The sequence below is a fragment of the Rissa tridactyla genome, chromosome Z, assembly GCF_028500815.1.
Source record: "Rissa tridactyla isolate bRisTri1 chromosome Z, bRisTri1.patW.cur.20221130, whole genome shotgun sequence".
Classification (NCBI taxonomy): Eukaryota; Metazoa; Chordata; class Aves; order Charadriiformes; family Laridae; genus Rissa; species Rissa tridactyla.
In genome coordinates this window covers 24582588-24602866 of record NC_071497.1, presented here as the reverse complement: position 1 = coordinate 24602866, position 20279 = coordinate 24582588, and the positions used below count along the sequence as shown (strand labels likewise).

At 39.4% G+C, this 20279-nt stretch overlaps 1 protein-coding gene across 1 annotated transcript; it reads left to right on the top strand.

Moving 5' to 3' along the window:
* Window positions 1–522: 522 nt before the first annotated feature.
* Window positions 523–15167, top strand: SLC25A46 (solute carrier family 25 member 46). The gene is made up of 8 exons (XM_054186084.1): window positions 523–875; window positions 2746–2788; window positions 5315–5372; window positions 5881–5958; window positions 6682–6782; window positions 10020–10076; window positions 10548–10605; window positions 12546–15167. The coding sequence occupies exons 1-8, from the start codon at window positions 623–625 to the stop codon at window positions 13122–13124; spliced, it is 1227 nt and encodes a 408-aa protein (XP_054042059.1). The 5' UTR covers window positions 523–622; the 3' UTR covers window positions 13125–15167.
* The last annotated feature ends 5112 nt before the right edge of the window (window positions 15168–20279 follow it).

The window sequence follows — 20279 nt, the reverse complement described above, 5'->3', positions numbered from 1 at the left end:
TTAAGGGGGAAGTTAGCCCAGGCAGGCTCTCCCCTCAAACCCCTCCCGCTCTGTCTCCCCCGTGGGGTCTGCGAGCACAGTTACCACCTCCCGGTTCCGCTACCCGCTGTGCAGCAGGGAGACGGGTGGCCCCTTGGGCTTGGGTCTCACTGACCTCGGCCGAGGTGAGAGTTCACCAGGCAGAAGGGCTGGCAGCTGTGCTGGCAGGAGACTCCTCTGCAGCCCAGGCGGGTACCGGGGCTCCCTTCAGCCCCGACGCGCAGGCCGTGCCCGGACCACAGGCACGCGAAACGTGCCTCACCCAGCCCAGCGCGGCCCCGCTCGCCCGTGCCGGCCCTCCGGCGCGACAGGGGGAGCCCTCGCTCCTCCCCCGCCGAGCCCACCTCCCTCCTCCCGCCGGGTTTGGGGAGGAAGGACTCTATTGGCCCAGCCGGCCGCCGGCCCCGCCTTCTCCCCCATCACGTGGCCTCGGCTTCGCCTTCAGCGGGGCGCGGCTTCTCCCCCCTCGACTTGGCGACCGGAAGTAGCCACCGGGGCGGCTGGTTGCGGGCTCCGCTACCGCCGGCCTGTGCGCGGCCCCCGCCCGCCTTCCTCCCTCCCTCCCTCCCTCCAGCCTTCTGCCATGCACCCGCGGCGCCCCGAGGGCTTCGACGGCCTGGGCTACCGCGGCGGGGGCCGGGAGGAGCCGGGCCCCGGCGCCAGGCCCTTCGGCAGCGCCTCGGAGCTGGGCCACTGGGTGACCAGCCCCCCCGACATCCCCGGCAGCCGCAACCTGCACTGGGGGGAGAAGACGCCGCCGTACGGGGCGGGCACCCCGCTGGGGGGAGCCGGCCTCAACGAGGAGCCTAACCTCGGGGCGGGCGGCCCCGGCGCCGGTAAGGGAGGGCCCGACGGGGCAGCCGGCTTCTTGCTCGTCCCCCGGCCCCCGCCCGTTAGCAGGTGACCCGCCGAGGCGGGCAAGGGCGAGCGGGCGGCGGCCACGGGCTTGCGCCGCGGCCTGGCCGCGTCCGTCCGAGTTTGCCTGGCGTTGGTCCTCCGCCGCGCCGGGCCCGGCGACGCGCTGCAGCCGTGGGCTGGCGATGCTGAAGCGCCGGGCGGGGGGGGGTGGGAATAAAAGTTATTTAGAAGAAAGAGAAGCTGGTCTATCTCCTGTTGCACTCCAACACCCGTGGTTACAGGCAGGTAGGATTGAGAGTGCCAGAACGCACCCTGCAGCTTGTAGCTAAGCAGTGGTCAGCTCCCCGTTCCCATGTAAGCTATAGCCGGCAGAAACACCCCATCTTCTATAAGGGAAGGAAGTACCTTCGGGTCTTAACAGTATATTTTGTTATTTAGTCAGTGCTGATGCGTCTTTTGGCCGCCTTATTATTGAAAAAGTACCTGGGGCACGGCCTGAGCTACTAAAGTAAACACACACACCCCCTTCTCTATGCATAACAGTGAAGGAACTGCGGAACTGGTAGAATTTGAGGGAGCAACCATTTTCAGTTCTTTTCCAGTAATGGTTGGGAAACGGAGCAGAAACCCTCAGAAGTACAGTATCACTTTATGTCTTTGTGAAATTGAGGTGAATTAAGAGAGACTTGCTAAATCTAGGCTACTGAACATTGCTTCCTTTAATTAAAAGGATGTTCTGCAGCAGTTTACATACACTTGAGTATCAAAGTTTTATGAAAGACTAACTTATTTAAAATTGCATTGTATTAATGGGTGAGCCTTTTTTTTTTAAGCTGTGGTGCAGTATTTTTTTCAGGTCTTATGATGAATACAACCCTTAACTGGGCTTTCATCCATGCAAGCACTGCTTAAAGCACTACTTAAATATTACCTCATACTTAGACTCTACCTTTTTTATTATTTTTTTTGTCCTATCTACTCGTGGAGAGTATCTTGATTCTGCGTTTTTGGGGACTGATTAGGAGTTGCTGTATCACTGAGTCCAACTTCTGCAAGTGCAGAGAGTCTTATCATTCCTCTTAGGAGGGCTGCCACGTCTGTGTGGAGCTCCGCTGGTTACTGTCATTACCCATGCTTACAGGCTGTTTGCACCTTGTAGGTTGTAGGACTGAGCATTAATTTGCAGTTGCCCTTACAGTTCTGATACTCTTCTTAAAGTCTCTTCTGATAATTACCAATGTGTAGATGTCTGTCTGCTAGCAGACAATAAAGAATTCAACCCATTAATCTTGTTGCAATTTTAACAGTTCTCTAATAATGGAATTTTTGCAAAGGAGTGGAGATGAACAACTGACTTGAAAATTTGCATTGTGTTGATGTTTGTTTCATCATCAGTTGTGTTTTGTGTTACTTTTCCCAAAGTTCTCTCTTTTTACTGTTTTTGTTTTTAAAATTATTTTCACCTCAGATATCTAAATTTATGTTTCAGAATTATTGTAAACTGTCATGCATGCTACAGTGGTTGGTTTGAGTTAGATATTTTAGATGTTAAAATATTCTGGTTTACTGCTCACTTTGTCACTTTTTTTTTCCTGTTGCTGTTTTAAGACAATAACAGTGTTATTTATAAAAGTACGTACAAACTCAAATGCTGTCCAAAGTGCATGTATTCCTGAGGGAGTCATTTTTTATATCCCGTCTTGCTGAGTTGCCATAAATGTTGTTGTTTAGTGCTTGTAATATTCTGAAGCAAGTACAGTATAGAATTAGTTTTTCAGATCATCTGCGTGACATTTTCTCATGCTTTGTGATTATCACTGCTGTATAATCTGTTTTCATTTTTTTCAGAGCAGTTGAACAGATTTGCAGGCTTTGGTATTGGCCTTGCAAGGTAAGTGTTGTATAATAGTTTTCAGTGATGATGAAGTAGTAATGCTATAGTTGTCTGTGATCCATATGTACGCTTCTGTGTTGTGTTTTTATGCCAGTATACTTACGCAGTTGAAATTTTAGAAGCCTACTACCTCAGATCCTTGTAGGTTTCTGTTCTCTTTAACTGAAGTGTTTCTCAAAATTACTTAGTCAGCAGTGAATATAAGAAACAGTTTTTTGTACAGTATGCCCAGGATATGTGTACCCTATCAGAGCAATCTGAAAATAACCAGAAAACTGTTTTCATATTTGCCACTCTTATTACTATTTTTAGGTAATATGAATGTTTCCTAAGAAAGTGAAGATGTCTTCAAGTATATTGTCAAAGTATCCTGGAATAGTAGTGTTGATCTAGCCAAGTGGTCTGATAACCGTTTTATTCTTTATTATGGTGACACTGATTATTGATAGTATTTTTGAGAAAGTGGTGGACTTTAACATGCTTAGTAAGATTTTCAGATCTTAAATTGCAAAGTGTAAGGATCATGATAAGTATAGGATTTTTTTTGTAGGATGCTTGCTCAGTCACGCTGACCTGATTAGCTTTTTCTTGGTCAACGTACTGATGCAGCTTGAGAAGGGGTGGGAGGTGGGGATTTTGTCTTGAAAAATTTAGGACTGAAAAAAGGTTTACTCCTGGTTGACCTGAATGTGAGACTTCTCAGAGAAAAGTGCTTCTCCCCTCAAAATATGAGAGTCCTTGTGTCACTTACCCAGTTAGACCAACATGGGAGGCCGTGTCAGTTGAGGTTCTTATAGTGTATTTCTACTTAAAGAGGACCTTTTACTTGACCGCCAGCCTGTCCTGCTCCTTACCCCATTGTTATCACCCTTGATGCCCATCAAGATGAACGTCTTCTAGGTTCATCTTGACAGATGAACAGAAGACAAAGTCAATGAAAGAACTGGGTGATTTTTTTTTTTTGCTGTTTCAGTTAGGTGGATTTACCTGGGAGTTGACTAGCTGTGAAAGCTAGCAGGCACAAACTAACTGTACCAGAGAAGGAAGGGGTAAAGAAGGAGGACTAGGAATGAGCGGTTTTGGCAAGTAATGAGTTGCTTAAATTAGATCATCCCATCTGCCTGTCCCTCATCTCCCACTGCTTCCCTTGCAGTGGCTTGGCCAGGTCATTCAGACCCCTTGATAAGCCTGTTCACTTAGTTAAAATAGAGTTGATGGGGGGAGGGTGAAGAACTAGTGTGTGTGTCCCCAAACCTGTAAAGAGTTATTTGATTTCTTTCCAACCTTGTCAAGCTGAATGAGCTCAAGAGAGCAAAGGATTAGAGCCATAGGGCAAGAGTATGTTGATCTTCTTCAGAAGCAGAGGTGTGTTAGCGTGGCTCAGTTGTCCTTTTTCAATTAATTTTGATTTAATCAAAGTTTTCCACAGCCTGAGCACCCTGGCCACTAGGACTAAAATGAACATGTGGTTTTAGGAAAGAGCTGATCAACATTGTATCATTGCTGAGAGCAATTCTCCTTGCTTCTGCTTTTGCGTTTGTAATAGATCACTCGTCAGACACACATGGTTCAAGCCAGAAATCTTTGGGTAGAAATCACCCAAAAGAAAAGGTTAGTTTTTGTGAAGTTAGTGGAGTTGGCTACCAGGAGGACTTAATAGATAGCAGCTGGAGCACAGGGAAAGTTTCACCTCTTCTGGTAATAGCAAACTACTAATTGGCTTACTAGTTATGAAACTGCAGTCTCAGTACTTTTCTGTGATGATTAGTACTTGTTTATCCAGAGTAAAATCCCCGTAAGGAGCCTGCTCTGGGTGATCCTGTAGGTTGGTGGTCAGAGCTGTTACTTGGGATGCTTAGACAAAGCTTGGAGGTTTTGCTTTTCTAATCCATATCCCAGGTCTGAACCACATCCGGGTAAGTATCTGATCACTCAGGCACTTTGAGATGAAATGGAAAGTTTCTCTGCATGGCTGTGAGCAGGAACCCTACTTTAGAGTTGAGAGGACTTTCCTGTGAAGGTTTAATAGAAGTATCATTTCTGGGGGTGGAGGGCGAGTTGGTTTTGGGCAGTAGCATTTTCTGATGAAGAAAATGTCAGCTGTTAGTGCTAATTCTCTGGCCCTGCTAAGGAGAGTCTTGATAAATAATGTGGTATGTGGAATTGACCTAACACTGGAAACTAATCCTTCCATAATTCTGGCTCTGGCCTGTTTTGTTCCCTAATATTTTGCAGAGGGAAAGCTTAAGAAATCTGGTACATTGTTTTGCCTATAAAAATACATACATACTGTATATATGTGTGGGCTTTTTCATAATGAATGTATGTGTCCAATTTTTTGATACTTGTTCTTTTATAGTATTGGCAGACTATCAGGTAGCCATCCAAAATGCCTCATTAATTCACTAGCTAATGTATACTTTTTCCAAATGCTGATCCAGTGTTGCTAGAGAAAATTAACAAGACTTTTTCTAATAAATTTACAATGATTTCTCATGCTTTGAATACACTTTTCTTTTAAAGCCTATTTACAGAAAATGTGTTGGCACATCCTTGCATTGTTCTACGTCGTCAGTGCCAGGTATGTTTTATATTACCTCTTCCAGTCAGAGCTCCTGTGTACTGTGGTATTTCTGTGTTGTCATACTCTGTAGAGTATAAGGAAGCTTTACAATTCTTAGGCAGACACTACTAGATTACTGTATGTTTATTTGTAGCATACATCTTTTCCATTCTGAAATTTAACTTGTCTTGAACATGCTTATTCATTTTTGTTTGGGCAGTAGAAAATTAATTACAGCAAGTGTTTCAGAGTCCATGCAGAAACTCCCAGATCCCCATTTACAAGCAGGGTGCTTTGTTTCCACTATTTTCTGGTTTATGTTTGATTTATTCTTTACACTTTCAGCATACACATACTTAAAAGTTTTGCCTGTTTCTCTAAATTTTAGTGAGAATTTATTCATATTCTGGTCACTTTATCTGACCTTTACAGAGATAAAGTCTTTGTTTTGGAAGTGCTTTTTCCTTTAGAGTTGTAACATCTGCGAGTGTGTTTATAAAACTGCCATTATTTATATTTTTAACAGGTTAACTATCATGCTCGGAATTATCATCTCACTCCATTTACTATTGTCAATATTATGTACAGCATCAATAAGACACAGGTCAGTATTTTCTGTCAGGCTGTGTCTGAGCAGTGAAGGTTACTATAGCACATGTGAACGTTGATATCTTTAACTCTTTATGTAACTGGTGATTAAAAACATGGCTGTTGTCAGGGTTTGTTATTTTTATGGTTGTGGGAATGTTTCAAGAAGATAATTGTAAATTATTTAATTTTTTTTTAGAAGTATCATATTTAGTGGGGAAGATTTGCAGATGTTAGAAAACAAAAGGTGGCTGAAACTAATTTTTTCATTAGGATTCTAAAAAATAATTAATCTGTATGTGGGTAAAGACATCATCCAAATAACTACTTCCAAAGACAATAGTGCATGAATTTCCAATTCTGCATGGGAATGGCAATCCTGAAACTCATATCAGAAGACAGTAATAAAAGACTTTCTGGATTTCTTACAAATCTGTTTTAACATCTCGAGTTTATTTTGTCCACAGAAAATGGTGTTAAGCTTATAGTACAGAGTATTAACAGTGAGAGATATGCCTCCAAAATTGTCGACAACTGTTTGAAATTATTGAAGAACAAAAGTTTCTTCAGAGTTAAAAAGTTAGTTGTCCCCTGAATTTGGTGATAATGAAGTTCAATGGTAGAATTATAGCCCTGTGTGGTCTGAATTTACTGCAATTTTGTAAAAATTAGTAAGATGAAAAGATTTTTGAGTTTTATGTTGCATGAATCAAAATATGTTGCATATTTCAAAACACAGGGTCCAAGAGCTCTCTGGAAAGGAATGGGCAGCACTTTTATTGTTCAGGGCATAACCCTGGGAACAGAAGGCATCATCAGTGAATTTACACCTTTGCCAAGGTATTGCATGTTTGTGTTTTTTTACTACTTCACCAAATTGATCATCAGTTGTTGACTCATATGCAAAGTGTTAGAAATGTTAGGCTGTTTGAAGAAAAATTTCTTGACTAGAACAGTCAGACACTGAATAGGTGTTTTCAGTACAGCGTGGTTGTCTTGTCAAAGCCAACCTTGTAATTAATGAATTATGAGAGGCTCTTTCTGGGAGCTTTGTATGTTTAGTATGTCAACCTAGTGGTCTGAGTAGAGAAATAATGTAGCAAGTTGGTCTTCAGTATAATTCCACTGTATTAAAGGCATTCATAAGTTTCATTTTGTGTTTTGGTTTGTATTGTGTGGTACTAGAAAATACCATGTCTAAAGTAAAAAGTTCTAGTTTCATTAATCTGAATACAGGAAACTTTGACAGCTAATGACCCAACGCTGGCATCTTGCTGAATGTTTTCACTCTTTGGCAGGGGAGAGAACAGAATGGCCTGCATTAATAAATGAGAAGACGTGGTAAATAAGAGTCTATGTGGCTGTCGGCTTTGTCTTCTGTCCTCCTTTACCAACAATTATATGGACATTGTTCAATATTTTTATAATAAAGGGATTACAACTAAAAATGAATGACTTAATTTAATGAGATATTGACCATTCTACTGCATTGTGTCCATTTTCGGCCGTAGTAGTTTGGTAATAATTTTTTATTCTTATTTGTCACTCTGCCTACTTTTTATGCTGAACTAGAAGTCCAGGATTGTGATAAAACATTGTGGTATCTTTCTGCTTTGAGATACAAGTCTGATAAAGAGTTTTGGTCTGAAGACTTTTTATCAATGTCTTGTTTTATAGTGGTCCAGAGCTGACAACCATAATAATACATATTGTCACATGTTGTTAGCTTTGTTAAAGATACTTTAAGAGTAAGTAGGTTGCGTGAGAGAGTTTATTAAGTGAAGTAACTAAAACTTTTAGTGAAATGCAAGGAGACTGTGAGAAAATCAAAAGTTAGGAAAAGATACTTAACAGTTGCAGGGCACACATTGAAACCAATAAAATGATAAAGACCTGTCTTGGAAAAGACATTAGGGAGGCAGGCAAGTACTTGTCTTGAAGGCTGTTTAAGTTTGAGTGGACCAGTGGGCTTGAGAACCACGTTAGCTTTCAGAAGAGAATAGTGCCTATTTTTAATGTGTGGACAGAGATGAAGTACTTAAGGGACATGGAAACTGACCTAGTTTTAAAGATAAGAAATGTAGACAGGCTGAATCAAACTACTGTTATGATGCATGCATGGATACCAATAAAAGTAAGTCTTTGCAGGTTCTGGCATTCGTCAAAAGCATTAGCAAAAGCGTTTCATGCTTAAATTGTGTGGAGCGTGTATTTAAGTTTTTTGGTCAGCTCTGTCTCACACGTAACTGAAATTCCCAGGCGTACGCTTTCCACTGAGTGTGACTTGTTCTTGTAAATACTGCTGTGGGAGATAGTTAAGTTCATGAGATGTGATATAGTGTTTATGTCTTCATGGTTTTGATTTCTCTCCAATGTGAGCAAGGATTTTCTTCTTGTGAGCCAGTTGTTCAGTAGTTTGCAAAGTAAGCTGGTGCTGCTGCCGAAAGAAGCAATCCTTTCTGCTAGTACCTGCTCATTCCTTCCTCAGTGCTACCGCTAACCTTGTGCCAACACAGTATGTAAACTGTCACAAAATGAACTGGATTGGGGAAGTGATCTGGCCAAAATGGTCATCTTGGTCGTGCACCACTCCACCATGCAATTTTCTACTGGATGCTCTCCCTTCCTTTTTAATGGTACTGTACATGTTTGGGCTGTCACAGGGAGGTGAAGGTTATTGCTTATAGCAGCAGTGCCAGCAAATCTGACTTAAAAGGTTATTTAACTACATTATCAAGCTCCAAAGGACACAAGGAAGTGAGATGTCAATTCCAATTCTATATCATAACATCAAGAAAGAATCCCCCTGTTCTAGGAGAGGGGCCCAGGGCCCAGAAATGGATGCTAACATTTTTGTGGCAATTTGAACATGTTTTTTTTAGTAGACAAACTCATTCTGTAATTGTTATTCCACTGCAGGAATAGTTATACCTAGTGGATTGACAAGTTAGGCTTTCACACATTAGTTTGGCTGGTTTCATTTTCCACCTCTTTTAAGTATTGCGGCTCGTTGGATGTGGATCCAAGTGGCCGAAATACATAATGGTAAATGGTCTTCCCTTCCTCTTCAGTGACTGACCTATGTATTTAGGAAAGTGATATATACTAGTAACACACAGTTCCTCAAAAAAGTAAAAGAATTTCTTTTCTTGGATTAGAATTGTTGTAATTACAGGGAGTGGATGAGTGCGATTCCCAGACAAGAACTGAAGCAGAACACTTTATAGTTTGTTATTAAAAATGCATAGTTTCGTGTGTCCAACATTTCAGACAGAAATACCTTTACCTCATAGCTAGAGTATTTACCAAATGTATGGTAAATACATTTGGTATTTGAACATTATCTTGAGCTAGGTGGGATTACGTTTTCTGTCAAATGGAGTGTAGTTAACATTTACTGTTCATATTTTGAAGTGTACAACTAGAAAATAATACTTTAAGGGGATTTTTTTTTAAAGTCACCTTTGTGTTAAACACACGGGTTTTGTTTCATTTTACCAGGATATGCTAAAGATTGGTCATAAGCCAAAAGACTTCAGTAAAGTCTGTACAGAACTACATAAGTGCCTTATAGTCTGACCTATTGTACTTGATTTGGTCTTGCCTAACTGTGTCAGAATGTGATTTAGGCTTTCAGGAAAGAAACAACTGGGTAAACAACCTCAAAGAACAGGAAAAACATAACTAAAGCAAAACATAATAAAAAATACATGTTGATAAAGGAAAACTATTGAGATTTTAAAATAATCCAGTGTTCCCTGAAAATGGCTTTGAGAGTTATTCCATAAGGATGTAAAATAAATGCAAAACACTAAAGCCAGTAGCTGTGAGAGCTACAGACATCTTATTAATAATTGAAATCTGCTTTGATAGAATATCTAACAGGCCTGAATAACTTCTAAAAGTTAAGCATAATTTATTAGATGTGTAGCTGATGTGTCTTTCCACTACTGGAAATCCTGCAATGTAAACCAATAGTAGAACACCAATATGAAAGCTGGATGTTGATACCCATGGAAGAAATGGTTGAGAATAATGTGTTATCATCCATATTACAGTAAATACTTTTCTTTTTAGGGAGCTTTCGTATAAGTGGAACCTCAAGCAGATAGGTGGACACCTTCTACTCAAAGGGTAAGTATAGTATGTGTTATTACCCTATGTCATATTATCTAAACATTAATAAAACTACTAAATGTACATTAATTTAATCTGTAGCTACAGTTACTTGACAGGGTGCTAATAGACACTTTCAGATTTTTATATTTTTGAACAATCTTGCATACACCACCTTCACAGATTATTTTCTCTTGCTAGATCCCTGTGTCTGTATGGAACCTGACTAATTTAAAACATTATTATTCTTTTAGTAATTACGATATCTGGGACACCTGAATCAGCCTGGTTACATGGAAATAGAATTAAACAGAACTTCAGACTAAAGTTTATCTCAAATTATTGATGTGCATTTTAATATTTGAGTTACAGTTTGTTGGTTTTCTCTCAGGTATGACTTGGGAGATAACTTTATGGACTTTCAGGTGCATATTTGGATAAATTATAGTATTGTCATGACCTTAATTCTTATCTTGTTTATTTCTACAGTTTAACACATGTGATAGCAATGCCTTTTTATTCTGCGAGCCTGATTGAAACTGTACAGGTAACTTACATATATTTACAACATTTGAAAAGATACTGTAACTCTCTATAGATTAGATCATGTGGAGAAGTGAGCCTTTGGCTTTGGATTCAGGTTTATGTTGCAGTAGTTGCATTTGTTTTGCTTAAGGCTGTATGACATTAACTGGGATAAAAAGTATTTACAATGATGGGTATATTAGTTTTACTATCTTAAGTCTAAATCTAGAATTAGAATGGACATTTAATATAAATACTTGGAATATATTATCTATGAAATAAGGACAAGTTACATCTGTGTGTTCTAGCAGATGAGCCACAAAGAAGTTTTGCTTATCTTAGGGTTTTAAAACTTGCTAGGCAAGTTGTTGCAGTGACCCCTTCCCCTATAACAACTATAAAGCTTTTCCAGTAATTCAGCTTTGTTTTGCTAAAATACACTCCACTATTTCTCTATATAACTCTACTATTTCAGGACTGCTTTCATTCAGTCAACTTTTTGCTCTTAAATTTTAACCTCATTCTTCTTTAGCCATGAAAATAAATATCTGGAGCTGTCACTTATAATACAGCTTAACTTGTTCTATAACTGTATAGAGTAACTCATCGCACTGTATTGCAGATTGTGTTTCAGTGAGTTGTTGCATCTCTTTCTGGCGAAAGAGACAGGGTTTAATTTCTATGCAGAAGTGGTCCAAGGTAATTCTTCCAGCTATCTCTATCTAATGAGTCGCTCTTAATTAACATGGTAGTACCTTTGTGCAGCTAATGCAACTCTTACTGTAAAGTGAGCTGTCGTGTGCAGGGTGGATTCTGATAAACTATACTGTTCAACAGTGTTAGTTTGACACAGTTCTCCAAATAAATATATTTCATCAAAATAGCTGTAAATGGTAGAAATTTGTAGCTGTCACATTCCTGGTTTTGTCTTTAACATTTCAAGCCACATGGTGGCGTGCTTGACAAAAGCAAGCACGGTTTTGAAGTAGAGTGACTGTAATGATACGGAGAGGAGGATTCAGTAGGGGTTGTGGTGCTTAACTTGTACTTGAGTCTGAAACAACGTTGTATTCTCAAGTATTTGAAATAGTTTCTCTTCTGTGCAGACCGACCATGAAGGCTTTGCAGGCTGTTAGTCCTTCCCCAGAATACTGAGGAATGTTCTGGTGGTTTATGCTGGCATGAGGTCAGGACAGCCAGCATGGACTCAGAGACTCAAGCATTGAGGAGAACTCCCAAATCCTGAATTTCGGATGTAACAGAGATGATAAAACATTTAGTTTGTATAAGCATTAGAAGGGGAGACAATGTTTTTTGCTTAATCCTACAGTCGTCGGTGGAGTTGAATGGAGTAAATAATTACTAAGTGAATTCGTCATTTTTGCTACACGAACAAAAAAAAAATCTCTTTTGTAAGAGGCAGCATGGGTAAAGTGTGCTATTTTAGATGCAAATAATGGAATGGAAATGTTCAGAGCTGAACCTATTAAATTCAAATCAAAAATGATCTTTCAACTCATCTTTAGTTACAGAAGTTTTTATTATGCACATTCAAGTATAAAGATTAGAGTTATAGTCACTAAAGGAAAAGACTTTTGAATTAGATAAATACTTCCTGGTGTTTTGTTCTAGAAGTAGGCATTTTCAGTACATGACTGTTTTACAAACTGATACTTTCAGCAGTAGGATGAAAGTTCATTTTCTTTGGCAGTAACACAAATAACTGGAATGTACATTAAATAAAGACTTTTTAAGATGCGTTCATTTCTTAAAAGCAAGTTTACTTGAATGCTATCAAGAGTCTCAGAGCAACGAATTTATATCAGTATAGCCGTGTAGATATGGTAGCATGCAAATGTTTAACTGTCTCATGAAGTTCAGCAGTGGTAAACTGTCAAAGTGAATGTCAGCATTGTTATGAAATGGGCAGCACAAGTTGTAACTATTCCTTTGTGCTTGCAGAGCGAAATAATTCGTGATAATCCTGGCATCCTGGACTGCGTGAAAGAAGGAATTGGCAGAGTCGTAGGCATGGGAGTACCCCATAGCAAGCGTCTCCTTCCTCTGATGGTCTTGACATTTCCAACTGCTCTACATGGAGTTCTTCACTATGTCATCAGTTCCATCGTCCAGAAGCTTGTTTTGTTTGTTCTGAAGAGGGATAATTCCCACAACCTTCCAACTGAGAGCTCCACTTCTGTGCAGAGCATGCTGGATGCGTATTTTCCAGAACTTATTGCTAGCTTTGCTGCTAGCCTTTGTGCTGATGTCATGCTTTACCCACTGGAGACAGTTCTACATCGCCTTCATATTCAGGGGACACGCACAATAATTGACAACACAGATCTTGGCTATGAAGTGCTTCCGATCAATACTCAGTATGAGGGGATGAGAGACTGCATAAATACTATAAAACGGGAAGAAGGAATGCTAGGTTTTTATAAAGGATTTGGAGCTGTTATAGTACAGTATACCTTGCATGTGGCAGTTTTACAGCTTACCAAAATTATTTACTCAACACTGCTTCAAAATGTTTCTTAATCTGTTCAGGTGTGAACAAGAAGTTTGAAGAATCCACTCTGTGGATTCTCCTTACGCTGTAAAAGAACTTGTTTTAAAAATGGGGATATAGATACCTAAGTGTAATTAAAAAAGTACTGTTTAAATTTATAGACGCACATTGAATATATAATGTGCAGTCATAGAGAAGGGGATTGAATTTCAAATGTGATTGGAGTGAGGATTTACCTTTCCTCTTACCAGTTAACTGACTTAAGGAATGGATATGAATTCTTAGTATCTGCTTTATAAACATCACATCCAATATTTAATTTGAACTGCTAGTCAGTTCAAAAGAATTTATTTTCATAATGGTAAGAACTTGCATGTGGGAGTCTGATGGATTCACTGGTCTTTTAAAAATGTTTGCAACCTCACTGTTAATGGAGCTGTGAGCAAAACAGAAACTGTAAAAGTAACTTAAGTAGACATAAATGTCATAATTTACAGGTACATAGAAGACTTCTTATTTTGCTGCAGTATGGCACAAGACGACGAGGGATTTTTTGCTTTGTACAAAATAACAAAAACGGGTTTGGGTAAAGTTGCACAGAATGCAAATTTGGCTGTCTTGCAGCTTGTTTGCAAGGCTTACAATAATTGAAGTGTGTGAATAAAGCAAATCAGAAACTGATGTGTGCATGTGTAAGTGCCATTTTTAGTCTACTTTCCACTGATAACTTCAGGGTTTAGTTTTACTCTGCTACATTGTATAAGAGTAGAATAACCTTACATATATATGTAGTATCAGTGTTCAAAGTGTATAGAAAATGTAAAAAAACTAATTGGCTATCTCTAGAGTTTCTCTTTTGTTAGATCAGAGAGGTATGTACACGAATATCTACTTGCTATTTAGCACTGATGTCCTTCACTTAAAGTCTCTGCTGGATTAGATATTTTGTGGAGCAAAATTAAGTCTGTTTATGTGCAAGCAAACTGCTGAAATAGTACCATTTTTGCCCTCTTCCCCTAGTAAATCAAGACTTTCAGTCTGAAAATGAGTTCTGATCATTCTAGATAACTTAGTCCTTCTTGGTTTCATCAGTAAATATAATGAAATTTGGGGAGGGTGGGGGGGTGGATGACTTTTAGCAAATAAAACAAGCATGTGGAGAGTCGCTTTTAAATTATATGAGAGGCTGCTGCCTTTTTCACACTTTCATGTGGCAAGTCTGTCTTTGTGAATACTGTAAACTGATGTGCATTTTAATCATTAATCATTGTATAGTAGTTATCACTTGTGGAAAGAAGTCCTGGCAAAATAATGAAAAGATGTTGCTGTTCATTAAGTTCTGACTTTAAATCACTTGCAGGTCTACTTTGCTGTTATTAATCTAACTTTCGTGTATTTTAAATGCATACGTGTTGAAATGGAAAGTATAGTGCACTTGGGAACTGGTTTTATTTTGAAATATTGTTAATTGCAAATTTAGTGTATAGAATGGAAGCAATGAAATAAAATGAGAATTCACAGTAAATATTTTGAAGTAATTCACTGAAGAGGCATGTAAAGGAGTACCAATTTGTGTGTTACATTTTATTGTGTACACTTCAGAGTGGCTTTTTAAAGTTTCTCAACTTTCCTAAGGGAAGAACATGTTGAATTAAACTACATGCAAGAACTTGGGTAGAATACTCAATTCCTGGTTTATATTTTTGAATTCTCTATGAGTATGAAGAGAGATATACGAGAGAATCATCCAGATTGGAAAGGATCTTGGCAGGCTGTCTAGTCCAAATTCCTACTCTAAGCAAAGACATCATTGACTTCAGACCAGATTGTGCAGGCCCTTGTCCAATCAAGTTTTTTATTCCAACTTCGAATACATAAATTCAACTGAAGGCAACTATTCCATCACAGTTGACTTGAAGCAGTAACTAAGTGTATGTTGGAGACCAATGCTTGCAGATCTATCAGTGAAATTGTGCAATAATGTTTTTCTAAGAATAAAATCTTAGGGAAGGCATTTTGCCATACAAAATGGAGCATGTGCCTTAATGTGTTCTGCAAGAGGTGAGATAGTGAGTTGTCAGACCAGCACTAGATACTGGGCTAGAATATTAACTTGTGACAAACGCACTTGTGCTCATTGCTGAGAATTTTGCAGTTCTAGTCTATACTGGAGTTTCAGGTCTGTAACTTTAAGCAGCGTGAGAGAGAATGCTGTCAACTTACAGCAACCGTTCTGCGGTACGAAAGCCGTTTGCTTTGGGCTTTTCTTTTTTGGTCCTCTTCCCATCAGTTAGAGTGAACATGTTTTGATTCTTCGTATATACGTGCTTTACCTTCCAAAAAAAAGTAATATTCTGCTTTGTCTAGAGTTGCTATTTTTGCCCATGCAAAAACATAAATGAACATGGCATGAAAAAAATCTTTTTTAACCTTTTTGGTGATGCGTACTTTGGATCTTAAATTTTCATTTGTATCTTAAATCTAGATACTCAATTTTTAGCTCAAATAAGTGATCAATAGGTGGCTTTAGCAGGATGTACCATTGAAAACTACAAAATACTGAATTGCTCTGGAAAGTAAGTTTTTAATTTTCTAGAATATGAAAAAATCTTATGCACTGTATTCTTGCTGGTAACACTTGTCTACATTGTTTTTCTGACTCTTTTTTTTCCTTTTTTTTTTTTCCCCACTTTTTAAAGAAGAGAGCTGACTTCAAGAAGATAAGTGTTACTGAAAACAGGCTCAGTGTAATGTTCCCACCCAGTGAAGAATTATTTGGCTTCTTATCCGGACCTTGTAAAAGGCAACACTTGATGTGACAACAGACCAGGCAGGAAACTTAGAGCTGTGGAGACAGATGGACACCATTGCTGTTGTTGTTTCATGGACTGTCTTACAGATCAGACATGGCTGTTTGTTGTGTTAGAATAAAGCTTTTAGATCTAGCGTTGGTGCAAGCGACTGCATTCTTCAGCGAGGTTCCAGCTACGTTCGTTCCTTTTAGCACACCTGCTTTGGGGCGCACGAATTGATCTTGCTCTGAGTCCTGTCTGTAGTACTTGAGATGTGTGTTTTACGGATTTATGCAGAATGTGTAAGGCTCAAACTATGCGTTTTTCTTAGCTCTTGTGAATTTTGCAGCAAGTTCAAAGCAAGTATGTAAGCTAATATCCTTCTTGCTACTTATCCCATCTGAGGTGGTCGTTCAGCTGGAAACACGCCTTCAGCTACAAACATAATCAATCAGAATGCACATGATGTGAATGAGGCCTGTCTCTCCATTAATGAACAAGTTCTTGCAGTGCTCTAAGGTTGTAGCTGTTATAATTCAGGACTGGCAGTGGCCACTATCAAATTATTTACCTTTTCAATGATATATGAGGAGAAGAGGTCACACGCTAAATTTTTCCACTGAGTGGTTGTTGCTAAGAGATTTGAGAGCAGCACGTAACGGCAGCATTCCCTCACTTGTATGGGAAGAGAGTTGGTAGCAAAATGTGAATAAACTATTTGCATAGTTCTGTTTTAGAAGATGTAATGCGTATCTCCAGCAGGGGCAGAAGAAGGTAAGATCTTTATTTAATCAAGAACTGTTGGCATCTGTGTTTTAAAAGTAAATCTGATTTTGAGGACCTGAATAAAACTGTATTTTCAGATTTTTTTTGATGGAATAAAGATAATTTGCTCTTCACCTTCAGCACTCCAGCCTTTCCACAGACAGTCTGTCAAACTGTGAACAAAATTTGGGGCTGGGAAAGAAGCAATATTGAAAATGGAATGTAGAAATTGCCCAAAAATGCAGATAAACAAAAGTCAATAATTAGTGTTCTCAATTGCAAAAAATTGATAAGATAAAGTAGAAATGTCCAAATGTTATTTGTGGAGGGTTACATTTGAAAGTCTATTTCTGTCTTTATCTTTCATAAAGTGTTTTTAAAGATAAATTAAAATCACAAAATATTTTAAGCCAAACATACCCTTTTTTCCCCAATACTTGGAAACTAACTCAACTAAAAAGCCTGGTACTCTTTCAGGTTTTTTTTTTGGGGGGGGGAAGCCATGTACATCTTCCCTTCAAGTCATGGCACCCTTTCAATGTATGCAAATACCATTATACAGCAGTCTAATACTGCAGCAATAGATTATTTTTTTGTTATTATTTGAACTGCTAATGAGTTGGCTGCAGTTCACGTTGCCTGTGGCAGCTTGATCTGGGTGAGAGACAGTATCACTCTTCTCTTGCTTTCAAAGCCTAGGAACAGGATGTGACTTGCGCCCACCAAAGTAATAAAGTCAAAAGGGATGGTTGATCTGTGACTGGAAATTCTGAATCTTGCCCTTATTTCACAGCCTTAAGCTTGTCCTTAAGGCAAGTCACTAAGGCTTGTCACTAAGGCAACAACAGGACTTGTTGGACAGGACTTCACTCTGTTCTGCATAGGTGGTTCATGTCTTTGCCCATTCTGAATTTCTAGAGGCAACAGGCTTATAAATTGGTGCTCCCGATTCTTGGTTTTAGGGTACCTCCAGAAAAGCAAAACAGATTTGCTTTTCCTGCAGCAGCGAGTGGTAACTCACTGAAGTTTTCGATCCCTGAGGTGGTATCCTGAATTTATGCGTGTAATATTTGAGCCTTCAAGCACGTCGTGTAGGAAGAAGCACAATTGTGCACAGCTCCTGGCTGGTATCAGCTCTGTTCGGCGCTGTTCGAAATGGGTGTGACACCTTCGGTGTCCACACAGACCACTCGTGTGTTTTATGGTCTCTACAGATATCAGTCTAAACCCGCTGAAAAACGCAAGTGCAGGCAGGATTTTCAGAGACTCTTACTCATGGCCTAACTCCGTGTGTGCAAAAGGAGGCAGAAGAAAAAAAAAAACAAAACAGATGAAGGCAACTGGAAAGAGGATTCTTGAAACTGAGTATGTGCTCACCAACGTGAGCACCTTGACAAGGACGTTCATGTCACTTCAGCCGCTATTTCAGCACAGCAGGGGGAAGGAGGCAACTTCTCATGTAGCTACATGTGTTTTCAGGAGCTTAAAAATGCCTACAGAGTTTTCTTTCAAGGGTAAGGGGCTTTTTTATGTTCATTACAAGAAGAAAAAAAAAAAAACTGGCAAAAAGGCTGCTGTGATGCAGGAAACTTTTGTGTAACCGTTCTGACATGCTTTGAAATGTTCTAAATTACATTCAGTTTGGCTAATATTTTTTTTTTAATAAAAAGCAGCTACTCATCACCTTTATAAAGACTGCTTTTACCAAGAAAATGAATGTGTCATATCCTTTTCGGCCACTTAATTTCATTGATTTGCCAACATAACGTAACCTGTAGAAACTCACTTGGATGTTTTTCCCTCTAATACTTCAGTGTCTGATGTGTGGTCAATGTTACGCCCTTCAATGTTCATAAAAGGAATGCTGTTGAAAAATGGTTCCAATTACTCCATAGAAGGGAAAATAATTGTGTGTTTAAATACAGTTTCCAAATTTTTCTCAATAGAAATGCTAAACAGATGGTTTATGTCATAAAAAGAAACATTCTGCTGAAATGTAACAGGTTAAATATTTTTTAACTTCCTAAAATGATCTCTGTGAACTTGTTCTATTAATAAATAGAGTATTAGGAAAACCTTACGGAATGCAATATAAGAAGTTGGAATTGTACTTAGGGACTGACTGGGGAGCTCTGTAATTGACGCTGCTCGGGAAACTAACGCTTCTGCTTCCACAGCAGGACAGCCATAAGCATTGTAGTCCTCTCATATCTGGAGGCAAAAAGGAATAAAAAGCACCATTTTTCTGCTCTGATGCATGTCTTCCTCTTTATTCTCTATAGCTGCAAGTTTTCAGCCATCCATCAAGTTCTTTTTTCCCCCTCTATCAAATAAAACGTCAATAGCTACTTCTCAAACCTTCAAACTCTGTGCAGATTGTGCAGAGAGTTACCAGGTCAGGATTATTCCAGGTTTAATAATCATCAGGAGAATGACATTGGTGATGGGGGGAGGGGGGGTGGGATTTCCTGACAAAGTTGCAGAGCTGTGTGATGTGGAGGTTGAGGTGGGATGCGCTAACATTACTCACCCAGCGAGGCAGAACTGCCAAAGGAATGAGAATATACCTTTCCTAGAGTTTGTACAAACCCTACATTTTCTCCCTTGTCCCTCCTGCCCGCTCTCCGTAGCTGGGTATTTTGGGCCTGTGTTCTCCGTGCAGCGTAGAGGCAGCCATTTCTCATTAGTCCTGTGATACGTGTTGTTTTCCACGGAGGTCACCGTTGTTTCTTTTCTCCATGGAAGTGCACAGGATGGCTCAGTATGGGGCTTGTGTGTACCATGGCTTGGTATAGTGTTTTGTGAAGAGCTTGAATTTTTAGGGAAAAAATTGAAGGTTACATTTTGATCCTTACAATTAAGATCCCAGATTAAGATGCCTGTACAGTGAGACTCAGATTTCTCAAACTACTCCTGACTTCAAGTCTTTCTTCTTCTCAAGTAGAGACTCTACATGTCTCTACTTGACAGGAGACATTTTCCACAGAGTAGAGTTTCTCCTCTTTTTTCTAGGGTTCCTCTTTTATGTTCTGCCTGACCTTATAGACCTTTCTGTGCCTCTTTACGCAATAGCTTGCCTACACTTTCTTTAGTTGTTCCACCTTCTTCTTGTCTGTCTTTTCTTTCTCCTTGGTTTTTAAATCTGCCTTTTCTGTCTTTGTCCTTTATGTCTCTCAAGTGAAATTCCCAGCCCCTGTTACCTTCTCTCCTGTTGTTTCCTCAGCTGAAGGTCGCTCTGGGTACTCAGCACTGAGTATGATGCTGCCCATTGCACGCTACAGAGGATTTGCCAAAATTTATCACCAGAAGATACAAATTGAACTTAAGTTGAGACTGTAAATTATACTCTGAATTGGTGAATTCACAGGGTGACGAATCTTCCCTTAACACTTCAGATGGATGAGACTGAAAGTCATATAACTCAGTCAGTCAGAAATGTTGTTCTGTTGGCAGTTCTCGTTACATTATTACATACATTAGTACTACAACAGAAAATATGTAGAAATATAGTCATTTGTTTCTCATTCGTTGTAGTTCTTGAGGCAATTTTCTAAAAGGTGCCTAAATTTCTGTATTTACAGTGTTTGTCTGCAATGATTTTTAATTTAATAGCTGAAGCAAAAGAAT